A 13,424-nucleotide genomic window follows, 5' to 3' on the forward strand; every position below is an offset into this window, starting at 1 on the left:
AGTTTGTAAGTTTATTGTAAGTCTATAAGAATAAAAAATACCATTCTTAATATATATTTATTGTGCATTAATGATAATCCGTAAGTTAAAAATCAAACAATTAAGATGCTTGTTTAAACAAAGAAAAAATGCTTATTAATCACGATATCGCAATACACTAGTATTTCTATTTATTTGTTGAAAAAAAGCTGATGTTAACTGTTTCATTTTAATGAAGAACTTTAGGTAATTGCTAACAAAAAAGTAAAATAAAAAATATACTGAACTCCGAGGAAAATTCAAAATTGAAAGTCCATATTCAAATGGCAACATAAAATGATAAAACACATCACACGAATGGACAACAACTGTCATATTCCTGACTAAGATGACCAACAGAAATCGTAATAATTTAACCAACGAAAACAAATACTTTTATGTACATTTATACTCGCTGCCGTTAATCTTGGAATTCTCGCTTAGATTCATTTAAATTTGACGAATGAATGTTATACTGTGTTCTTCCATTTATCATAACTGTTTCGAACATGAAATGATACAAAACTTAAAGCAGTTTAATTCTTTTAGGAAAAAAGATGTCACGATTATTCAATGGAAAGTTGTCAGTGGGTTATATTCTATTCTGAAACAGATAAGACTGTATTTTTCTGAGATGACATGTTTTAACAATCTTGATAATTTACCATATAAAAAAGTTGTGATCATATCAATTTTAAAATTTACACATACGTATTATTTAGAGGATCCAAGAGCTGACCAGAGCTCATGTTTTGTCTGTTATAATGTATCATACATTTGCTTAAATTTCAAATTTGATTAATTAAAAAGTAATTGAACAAATATAAGTTTAAAAGTCATTAAAAAATAAAAACAATGAAAATGAAGAATTCAGCTTATAGTAAATATGAACCATAGTATTTAGAGCGACATTTTTCTAATTTAAACAAAAATGTTTCTGCTTTGTTCTATATTTTACTACACTCGCCATCTTACAGTTGTGCATAAATCGTAATTGCTTCTGCATTACCAAATATCATAGATGACTTAGATTATATGTCAAATGTAGTATGCAATTTGCAAAATATAGCAGAAACTCACATTGAACTAAGGGGTGATATTCAGTAAAATGTTTACCAGCATTGTATGGAGCAAACTTGTAACCTTCAACTAGTGCTACATTAACATTTTTTCATTTCGCAATTTATGCACAATGAGGAAGAAGAATTTTATCTAGTATAGGTTGTACTTTGTATATACAGCTGTTTCTCAAAACACGCCTCTTTTGGGGAGAACTTGAATATTCATTGAAAATTAATTTTGTTTACATACTGGTTCCCAGTTATGATCTCTGTGTTCCATCTCACAGAGACATAACTTGGGAATGTTACCAGTAAATTTACATGTGCATATTGGTTACAGTGAAATCTGTGGTAACCTTTCATTCGAGGTAGGGGTAGTAAAGAAAATTAGTGTTAGTTTAAACTCTGAGAAGTTCAGGGCATATAAACGTTGAAAATTTGCAGCACAGCCCTATATTTTGACCTTTGAAAAAAATTGTGGTGGATATGAACTTTCAATTCTAGGATAAGATTTTTTTCAAAACTTCATAGTAAAAGTGGTACAGTTTTAGCCGTAAAAGGAGTTCCTATGGGAAATTGCATTGTCAATATTTACAGAATTGCAACCTTTAAACACAAACAGCAAAGGAAAGTGTCCACTACTGAAGGCACACAATACTGAAAAGCATGAAAGGAAAAGTAGTACTGTTGAATATGTAATGAAAACATATTTTGATAAAAAAAAAAAGAGGTTTACAAATACACTACATGAGGAAACTGAAAAACATTTTGTTGTTTGCAAAGCACATAATAATCATATTTTTATTAATCAATCAAGTTTAATAGGGGCATTTTCAATTATGTATTTTGAATAGTATTCATGAGCATATTTAAACTTTGTATCAAAAATGTAACAACTGACAATATTTTGTAAAATTAAAATTGTTTGCCATGAATTTTGATAACTTAAACATTCAAGTATATATATATATATATTGCATGCAATTCTTTCAATAAATGATTAAAAAAAGAAATAAAATAAAATAATACAATATATGCCTATCCATCCATCTATACAGCTATCAGTGTCCATATAAAGAAAAAAACAATACAATATATGCCTATCCATCCATTAACTTATCTTAATGTTCAAAACCCTGAGAAGTCGATACCAATGCAGTAGAATTAGTACAATACACTCAACTAAAACAAATTTAACCTTTGCATGATTTATATTCCCTAGTCATTTAATAATGGCCATTGCAATCTTAAGAGTGTAGAAAATATATTTAACATTTTAAAATATTTGACCCTGAAAATCTATTTTCTCAATATAATGATGGTCTAAAGTGACATTATGCAAAGAATATTTTCAAATATTAGCTTTGTTAGAATACAACTGATATATCTTAACACAAACAGCAGGAGTAATGCAATATTACACAAATAAACATGTGCAAAAACAAACAATTGAAAAGTAATGTAAATTTACATATTCTTTATACAAAAAAACCCAAGTTGACAAGAGTATGTGTCAGATATTTTCATATACACATACTCACATTGTCGTTGTCTGAAAGACCGTTATCTTACAACTGTTCCAGATGCTTATTATCATACATATAGATTTAAAATGAAAATATGACTAAGGTATCGAATCACAGAACAGTTTTGTCCAGGTGAGTTAGAATCATTGAAGACAAATAGTTGTCTGACTAGAAGGTATTGGAGTGAAATTGAATTGTAAAAATCTGTTTTTAAATATTATTAACAACAAACTATACAGCTATCAGTGTCATAAGATTATGCTAAAATGTCCAGTACATCAGAAATTTTTTACATTTCACACTACGTGCATTACATTTTTATTCTATGGAGACCATAAAATTAGGTTTGAATGTGACATAACCTTTATGGTTAACCACCTTTATCAAAATATTTGACCTGATATGGGATGGAAAGATACACTCACACCAAAACATAATGCATCCTGTTTATTGTAGCCAATGCATAGCATTGATACCGACATTAGAATACTTAAGATTTTACTTTGAAATATTTGAGAACTTCATTTGAGAAAATTGAAATACATTGACTAATATTTCCAATCAAGACACACACTAATTCTAAGTATACCACATTTCAAAACTAAATAGAAATTTTAACAATACATATTAATTGAGTAATAGTTCGAAGTAAATTAACAGGTGAACAATATTTCAGCAATAACGTTTATTAATTTAGTTTGAACAATCCTATCTAAAATAAATAAAAATAAATTATAACATATCCTTTTTCACATAACTATACTTTTTATAACATAATACACATGATTTAAGTGTAACTGGTACAACCTAAATGGCCAATGAAATACTTAATGCATAGTTAAATAAAGTCGAATATGATTGACACTACTCATATGCTCTTTCTAAATAAAAATCTAAATTTATACAGACTATCTTGGCAATATGTTCTATCGCATCTTTTGACCTTTAATATCAAATTTCTTCCCAAATATTTCCTGTATCAGCCTACACATTCCTCTGTCTTTGTCAATAAAGTGTATTTCTCTAACCAATGTACTTGGAGATTTTCCTACTGTACCCTATAACTGCTCCATAATGCGGTTTGCGACACTACGCCTTTGGAACACCAAATATACCTGACAGATAAAAGAATTGTTTATGAAGGTATGTTTAAAACTCGTAAATATGCTTAAAGGAAATAGCATTTTCTTTTTCCTTCTATTATGTCTACACAATGAGACTGTATAAATGCAGTGAACACGATCCCTTTAAATAGTTGAAAAGAATACTAAAACATATTTTTAAATAAATCAGCTCAAACGTGCCCTTTTTGTTGCCATGGTACCATGAACAAATTATCTGTGCATATATTGACAATACGGTGCAAAATTCAGTATAGTTTTAGAACTTTAAAACACATCTGGCAAAGATTGTGAATATAAATACGCCAAAGTATTACCCTCTAATTAAGGTGTTTGAAAATTAACACAGAAACAATTTATGATATGCAGATTGTATTGACACACAAATCTATATATTTCAAATGTACGTTTACAGAAATGATAGTCAAACTAATATTTCTACTCCATCTTTTCATTAATACTGAATACTATCAAGTATTTATATTTACAAAGGGGCATAGCTCCAATATTAAGGACGATTTACAAATATACATATATATTATGTAAATAGGATCTTACATTTTTCATGGATATCTGATGAAGCATGTAAGAGGATGGACAAACAGATATGCTGAGACCTACATACCTTCCACATTTTTGTTCAACCATTGTATCATATTTATGTCTTATCAAAAAACAAGCTCTGATAATGTGTTTTTAATTTAACACATCGATCAAATGGTACACAACTGTCATATTCCTAACTTGGTACACGGAGGCGAGATTTAAAAGGCACATGCAAAACAATTATATGATGCATTTATTCTTATACCTAGGAATGGTTGCTTTGAGTATATTTTTCTTTTTACAATTTCAAAAATTAAGAAGGTATGTGTATCCACTAGTACACTTATTCTTAGTTGCATGACCTGATAAGAAATAAACGCGCTATTCGAGCGACGTGAATTAAAATAAGATATTTTAACAAATCATTGACTTTTCTACAGTTTGACAGCTGTTCAGTTTAGACGTGATTTTGAAATAATAGAGTAAACAAATGTTATACCTAAATAGACGAAATGTCTTGCACAACTTCGTCATACACATCTTTAGCCGCACTCTCTGGTCCATCAACCTTCACAATGAATGGAAAGGATGATTTTTCAGAGACATGACATTTCCATTCACCATGTTTACTTTCTGAAGAAAAAAAAGAATTTATAATTTTTTTTATATATCATATTATTCGTCGGATACCGTTTTTTTTGTTGATTTCCTGGGAATAGGTTAACCAGGTTAAATGTTTAAAAATATACATTTTTACAGTCGTGTATTCAGACTTTACTAAAACCAGGATATCACATCTCAAAAAACGACATTTGTTTCTTTAATCTACAAACATTCATAGCCGCTAAAAGATGAATGATTCAACACTAAATAAATACCATCATGGATCTACAAATGAATAAAATAAAACTAGACAAATGTGATTAATATGTTGACTGGTAAATTTTAATTGCATTCTCATATTTGTAGCACATTTATATAACGTTTATCTAGGTGAAAATTGTGGTCTCAAATATAAGTGCCAATCTAAAGTTTACCACACATGGTCTTATTGGGTTTTTTTTTACCGAAAGGCAAAACATGTATTGTAAACATAAGAAACAACTTTAAATTTGACTAAACTATATAAATAACTATAATTAAGTTTTCTAACATTGTTTAGGTGTTCCTTGGAATGGATAGAAAACGGCATAAATTCATCAGTTGTTCCCATTTTATTTCAAATGTGCATTATGATGATCCAGTTGTGATGTCTTTACATTTAAACATCTTGTGTAGCTCATTATTAGTTCATGATTATATGCATTTTCATACATAATGAGCATATTTGAAATGGTGCTACGAAATTAAATTTTCTAAGCTATTTAAGGAATGAAATCATATCAGACATCAATGTAATGTCTTAGATTGATATCCTTTAAAAATATAAATGAAAACTTTATATTTATAAATGTTTTAGACAATACAATTAAAGCCAACAATTACCCTCCTGCTTGTCATTTGACTTCATATATTCTGTTTCTATTTCTGCATAGTCTTCAGACTTGAAGTAAACTCTGACGAGTTTAACATAATTTATTTCTGGTAACCCAGTTATTTTTGAATTTTTCTTATTAATTCGATCATCATGACTCTGTATTTCATTCATGAGAATCCTCAACTGTTTATTGGCTGTGACATCTATGAAGATAATACAAATTTAGGATTAAATGAAGATGTAGTGAGCTTGACTCAAAATAAAATTTATTTCGCATTATCACATGTACTCAATACATAATAATTTGATACATGAATAAAGGCAACAGTGGTATACCGCTGTTCGAAATTCATAAATCGGTTGCGGAAACAAGATATCCGGGTTTCAACCTATAATGGTTTACTTTTATAAATTGTTATATGGATGGAGAGTTGTCTCATTGACACTCATACCACATCTTCCTATATCTAAAACTTGAGGGAAACACATCAAATATAAGAGCAGAACAACGACACAACAGAAACACAAAAAACTAAAATGCAACCCACATAGAAAACGAACTATAATATAACATTGGCCATTTTGTTGACATTACATGACAGGACTACATTACAAATACATGGGAGAACATACAGGACAGAGATAATGATTAAATTCCAGAAGCTATTCTAAGAATAAACAGAGATTATTGAAACAAATATACAGTCCTATAGAAATTCTACATCTTCAATAATCCTCTGACAGCGAATACTTTGAAATGCAATTTCAACTAACCACAATTGTAAAAATTAAATTTAAATCAATGTTAAACATTCTCAGACGGATTAAGGTGGCTCGGGCCTTTTCGAAGTTTCTATCAGAAGTGCCGTATTCTTTGCTATTTTATTCTTTACAGAAAGTGAATTAAATTGGTCGAAAAAAAATAGGGGGTCACGGACCATTTAAGCTCAAAATTATACTTTAAAACAGGTATGTAAAAGGGACCGTTTTTCAATGAAATGATAGGAAAAATTGAGGTGTTGACATATTGTTATCGGAATATCAATGAAACGTTATATGACACTTGGTCCAAAACTGTCATATAAAAAGCTGAAATATAACTTCAAAGAATGAGCAAATAAAAAACATAGGTCACCGATAAGGAAAAAAATATATTTTGCTTTAAAACCCAAATTTTGGCGGGAAAATGGTAAAAATGGGTGAAATGTCATTTTGACCCTTTAACAGATACAGATAATAACGAAAATAGGCTTTCAGTCACATAACTACAATGATTTAACATTTCTAATCAATCAAAATATTTGAAAAAATTATATCAAATTTACGACAAATACTTTTTAATTCATGCGTGAAATTATGCGCAGTCGAATAGTCCCGATCCAACTTAACCCAAAACATCTGTTTTTAATTCAGAAGTATAAGAAGATATAATGTCAATGGAAATGACCAACATAAAACATACTGAAAGGATCTTAGTCTTAGGCATTTGTTATCATGCTTAGGATATTTGTTGGAAAATTTGGTTGATGCCTGGATAGCAGATGCCAAGGTTATTGTAATATAGCCTTAAATGCTTGGGTGGCAGTATAATCTTCAAACATATTTACAGATTCTGAAAGTTTCAAATAGAATAAAATAAAGAGGTGACTTCATTCTTCCATCGATATCACTCAATAAATTTCTGTTACATGTTCTAATAGCAGATGAATGTTAACAGACTTTTACCTTGAAAGGAAGATTAACTACATTATTGCTTATAAATAAAAGTATTTACAAACCTGAACAAATGTTTTGAAAAAACAAATCAACCACTTGAAATTTGTTTTCATGCATATGTGTAACTAATAACGTAAAATATGCTATTACTTCCTCTTCAGTTTGTCCTGTTTTTATTTTTGTTACAAAACAGCCATCTCGATCATTCCAATACATTTTCATATCTATGAAAATGAATTTAAAGTTATAATACAAAGCAATAATCTTCGTAATTGAATCTGATCTTAAATACTAAACCAACTGCAAATAATCCACTGAAAAAGTAATAAAAGGAAACCTAGATGACAAACATGGTAAAATCATAATTCATTTCGAAATGAATAAGAAAATTAATTATCAAATAGATATCTTATAAAGGTAAACAATAGACCAAAAATAAACATTAAATGGAAATATCTTCATCTTGAACTGATAATGAATATCTTATATTGAGATAGTTGGCAGTCTCGACTTTATAAAAAGTAAAATCACAAAAATACTCCAAGGAAAATTCAAAACAGAAAGTTCCTAATTAAATGGCAAAATTAAAAGTTCAAATACATCAAACGAATAGATAACAGCTGTCTCATTCCTGACTAGGTACATGATTTTATTATGTAGAAAATTGTGGATTAAACCTGGTTTTAAGCTAACAAAACTTCTAACGTATGACATTCGCATCAAGTTCCAAAAACAAACACAATAAGTAAAAATGATACAAATATGGGAACAACAGCAATACGAAACCCCGCCGGAAACTGGGGGTGAACTCAGGTGCCCCGTGATGTTAAGTATACCCTGCTCCAAATGTGGCACCCGTCGTGTTGCTCATGTTATTACCAACCGGTAAATAGTCTGCTTCGGTAGGTCACGCTTCACATATATAAGAATTATAAGATCTATATGAAAAATAAAAAAATAAATGTGTAAATATACAGTTTATTTAACAAATTCTCCATTTATAAAGGAACATAACTCGATAACAATGTAAATGCCGTCACCCAAATTTGAACTATTCTATATTCTTTTTATATCAAAGATAATAAACATTGCATTTTAAAAGCATTAACATATATTTTCGTCTACATAGATACGTATTACCGTATTAATACGACAAACCTAGACTTCCAGATTGTGTAACAACTGCTTTCAAATCTTTATATTTCAAACTGGTAACATATTCCTTATCTGTTACATTAACTCTGGTTTCCAAATCTTTATGAATAAACACCAATTGCTTTGGTGGAATATCTAAAAATGATAAAGTTAACGAAACTTTTATTCATAATTGCTGGAGTTAAAAAAAATTGACTAATTGCATCTTCTTATTAAGAAAACAGTAATGGACATAGTTTCTGGAAATCTGCTTTCATTTTAGCAGAAAGAAATCGTTATAGATGATTACGGCATATTGTATAAAAATGTAAATGTATGTTATTATAATTCTTACATAATTAGGGAATACGTTGATATGATTGGTCGAGAGGACTTCCGGTTGTTGATCTTGACGTTGTTAATTTTTATCGATAGACGACGTTGACCGAACTTCTTTTCGTAACCAATGTAAACAAGATGGCGGCGACGAGAACAAAATTTATTTTCACACGTTAAGCGTAAAATTGAATAAGATAAAAAAAAAATTAAACAGAAAAACCTTTGTTTGAATGATAATACGACTCTTTGTAGTTTATTTTTTTATCAGATAACAAATTTAAATGATTACAACAAATATGTTCATGCGCCATGCCTATTCAATGACACAAATATACAATTTACGTGTGATAGAGGTTACGAGTGTTGAAAAATATATTACTTATCTCCAATTTTCAAGAATAATAAGGATTAAACGCCTTTTTAAATGAATTTATTGGTGTATAACCTGGACCAAGTCACTCACAAACATATCATAGTGCATTGGTCGAGTTCATACACTAATAAATTCCTTTAAAAAGGCGTTTAATCCTATAATGATGATTTGTAAATGTTTGATTATATAGATGCAACATGAAGTATCTATGAAATTTACACCTGCCTTAGTTTAATTATTTCAACCTTATACCAGCTCAAAGGATCCATGCAAAGTATGTTCGATAGAGCCTTCTTATTCAATTTAACCTTCCACTCAATTTAAGGGGCGAAAACGTTACAATACTGTGAATATAAGAAGGAGCTACTTATTTAGCTAGAGTAATAATCGATATTCAAATCCTTGAAATATAAAAACATAAACCAGGTCGTGTTATCATTGGTAAATCAAAATAAAGAGCATGGAAAAACAGTTAATTAATGTAATATTATTTTTATGCAAATAAACATTCTCGATGCCCTAACGTCAAAGTATCGAAATTGCAACCATTTAGCAAAAATAGCATAGGAATCTCACACGTTTTCCTGGTGACTAGTCACTTAACAAATCTAAATATACACAAAACGTTCACAGTACATATCAACAGTTATCCACTTGAAAATATAATATGGTAATTCGGTGGGTGACATTGGATTATATTTTGTTTTTCGTAGATTTTATTGATAGAAATTGGGCTGCCAGTTTTCTGGTTTGAATTGTTTCAAAATTTTCATAGCGGAAACCTTTGATAACAGACTAAACAGTAAGGGGTAACCTATAATTGCCTATATGCATGACATTTGTGGTGAATTAGTTGGATCATTTGCAATAATACCACATCTTCTTATTGTCATAGCTTACACACTACCTTTAAACCAATCAGTATTTACTTTATGGCCTATGCAAGGTATTCAGAATAACTTAACAATACCTAACCATTTAAATACTATATTCAACTGTGGCATACACCAGTAACTATAAGTTATTATACTACATGTATTGAGCAACTGCAGATAATGTAAATTTATAAAACTCACATGTATTTAAATGTTTACAAATACAGGCAGATTCACACTTTCTGATATTTCGATTGTAGTAGTTGATTGATAAGGTTATCATCTTGTTTGTAAATACAAAATATTTGATGGAAGCAGCAAAGACTTATCTGTATATTCTTAGGTTTGACAAAAATTATATCAAATTGCTGCCACTGATACAAGAGTCCTTACATAATACCAACAAAGCAACTCAAAGTAATTGAATCAGGTAAAGAGTAAGAGTGACCTTAGTTTGTAGGAAGGGTACATTATTCCAAAGATCCATCTTATACCCAAGTTTTCTGACTGAAGCTACTTGTTTTATTCAATGCCTATTATTTGAAATTTTGATTAGAAACCTTGTGATGAACCTTAAAATATAGGTCATCAATGTCGAATGATTAGTCGCGAGCTTATGTGGTGAACTAACACATAAACTCATATCACTGTTGATCAATACTTGTCTAAGACCTGGCTGTTTTTCGGGTTTTCTGTGCATTTGATTTGTTGTGTTATTGACATATAACGTCATGTCATTCATATCTGCTTGTGGTTATGTAATCCAAATATACCAAATTCAACAGATCAATCAAATGTCACTACATTATTTTTTTAGATAAATACACTTTCATCATTCACTACTGTGCAATTATGAATTTATTTGACTTAAAATTTATCTTACCATATTTTATATTGGCCGTAACTTTGTTTTTCTTCCACTTGCCAATATTTTCGAAAATCTAAAATAAAAAAAAACAACAAATTAGCACCATGAAAAAATAAATTGTTTCATCATTTCATGAAGCAAAAACTGTTAAACAATCAAAATACATTCAAGGAGCTTAATTCACCCATCGCGACAATATGTCATAACGATATACATTTTAACCTTCTTTGTCACTTTTATTTCTTCCGAAAACAAATAATTCATTTTGAAATTAACATGTGTACAATTCCAACTGATGTGAACAGAACTTCATCGTTAAACCTTACACTAAATTTTAGCTTTATACAGAACAAAAAGATGGAGTGAAAGTCAGACTGAAAAGTATAACTCATTTTGAAATGTTTGCTTTACTAGGACATGAGGATAAGTTATTGATGTTATTTGCAAATTGTTAGGGCTGATGCTTAAAAAAGAAAAGCAATAATCAGGTACTTATATGTCTTTCATATGACTTTTTTTCTCTTCTGAGTATGAAAATGAAGTCTTTAAAAAAGTTTACTGTACACTATTACTAGTTATTACCTGAAATACAACATTGTCTTCAAACACGACAAAAACAACCCGCTTTAAGTATGTAGGATTTGTCTTTTCATACTCATCGACAGCAGCAAACATTGTCTTGGCAACCAAGCATGGAGGATATCCTAAAGTACCAGTACCAAGAGCAGGAAAAGCAATTGATGTCATTTTACTTTTTTCAGCTGCCTTCAAACACCTTATCACAATGTTCTTCAAAATCTGTTATAAATAATGTCCATACTAATTAGTGACACAATGAACTATGATACAAATGCTACTATTGGTTGGTTATCTAGTCATGCAGAAATCTTATATATTATGACAATGTTGTGACATCAAACACATGTCACAACTGACATTTTGACCAAAATGACCACTTCAATCTTTATTTTATATATATTCTATAGTTATATTTTATGCAGATTTCTCTTTCATGATAGCAGTTTGTAGACAGCATATAGTCAACAAAAAAAATCAAGTAAATTATTTCTTGAAGAACTTACTCTTGCTTTATGAACATCTCGAGAATGGTACTTAATATTTTATGATACATCGGACCATCATTGTCTTCTATTTACCCAAAAGAAATTACTTTAGATAAATCTAACATAAACAGGAGTAATTATCCTTTTCTAGATTTAGACTTTTCAATTTCTTAAAGGAAACTCCATACTACAATTTACGACAAAAGAGACGATTTTTCATTCCCTGTTATTAATTTTCCTTTTTTTATACGGTGATGTTCATTTAGCTCCATCAGACGGTGTTTACATATTCCAACTCATTTTATGCCTGCGTGTGTTGGGATGTCATAGATTTTAACGAACGTAATCAATGCATCACTGCTAAATTATTAAGTCAGGGATATCGTTTACAAGAATTACTTAAAAATTTTACTTCATAGATACAAATATTTAATTTAGCTGTACTTGTAGAAAACTTATCAAAAACGGTATTTCACATCCTAAATTTTGTAACGGTTATATTGTATCTAAAGCGAGGAAATCACAAAATGATCATTAACTCATCAAACCTTTAAACAATTGGCTATCTTATACCCTATAGAATTCTAATATCAAGAAATTAAACATAACTAAAATTTTAGGGGATGTATTAATACACATCTACGTTTATTTTCTATATACAGGTTACAATATCTATGTAATACATTATAAGTATTTATCAATAGATCAACTCTTATCTATTCTACTGCCTGTCGATATTCTTATGTTTGGCATTGCCAGAGTTATATCTTCTTTGACTTTCCATAGCGCAAAAAAAAACTTAATCACTGGGATGTCTTTTAGTTGATTTAAGTCGCTGATGCATTATTTGTTATTGTTATTTGTTTTTTGCTTAAAACTAACTTTCAGTAACTGCAAGTACTCTCAAATCGTAATATTTTACTAATACTATAGATACAACTTTGTTTTTAAATGCTTTAAATTTATACCTCGTCTCTCTATTTTTAATATATACCAAATTAGATAAATGTTTGGAATGACTATGAATTTTCACTTCTGTTCTTGTACTATGAGCAACACATTTTTTTTTGTATTTCATTACTGTATACCTTACAAGTTATTTTCATTTACTTGTGAATATTATTTTATTTTGAGGCATTTGGTTCAAGGTCATCATTGTGTTTCTGATATTGTTTAACATTTCACCCTTTATTCCATTGATTTTGTGTTAACATTGTGTCATAAATGTTTTTTTTTTTCGTTTAGTGTATGCTATGTTTTTGTTGTTATGTCTTTTGATTGAGCCATTTTAATTGATATTTTATAG

General features: G+C 29.4%; 1 protein-coding gene across 1 annotated transcript in view; it reads right to left on the reverse strand.

Annotated features, from left to right (window-relative positions):
• Positions 1-43: 43 nt before the first annotated feature.
• Positions 44-13,424, reverse strand: part of LOC143056013 (uncharacterized) — a 31,748-nt gene continuing 18,367 nt past the window's right edge. Inside the window, exons 13-19 of the mRNA XM_076229085.1 lie at positions 11,637-11,852; positions 11,070-11,127; positions 8,624-8,755; positions 7,528-7,689; positions 5,758-5,952; positions 4,772-4,905; positions 44-3,720 (exon numbers count right to left, since the gene is read on the reverse strand). Coding sequence (XP_076085200.1) covers positions 4,772-4,905; positions 5,758-5,952; positions 7,528-7,689; positions 8,624-8,755; positions 11,070-11,127; positions 11,637-11,852 — 897 coding nt within the window. The 3' untranslated portion in view covers positions 44-3,720. The remainder of the gene's footprint in view (positions 3,721-4,771; positions 4,906-5,757; positions 5,953-7,527; positions 7,690-8,623; positions 8,756-11,069; positions 11,128-11,636; positions 11,853-13,424) is intronic.

The sequence above is a fragment of the Mytilus galloprovincialis genome, chromosome 13 (genome assembly GCF_965363235.1).
Source record: "Mytilus galloprovincialis chromosome 13, xbMytGall1.hap1.1, whole genome shotgun sequence".
NCBI classification, from domain to species: domain Eukaryota; kingdom Metazoa; phylum Mollusca; class Bivalvia; order Mytilida; family Mytilidae; genus Mytilus; species Mytilus galloprovincialis.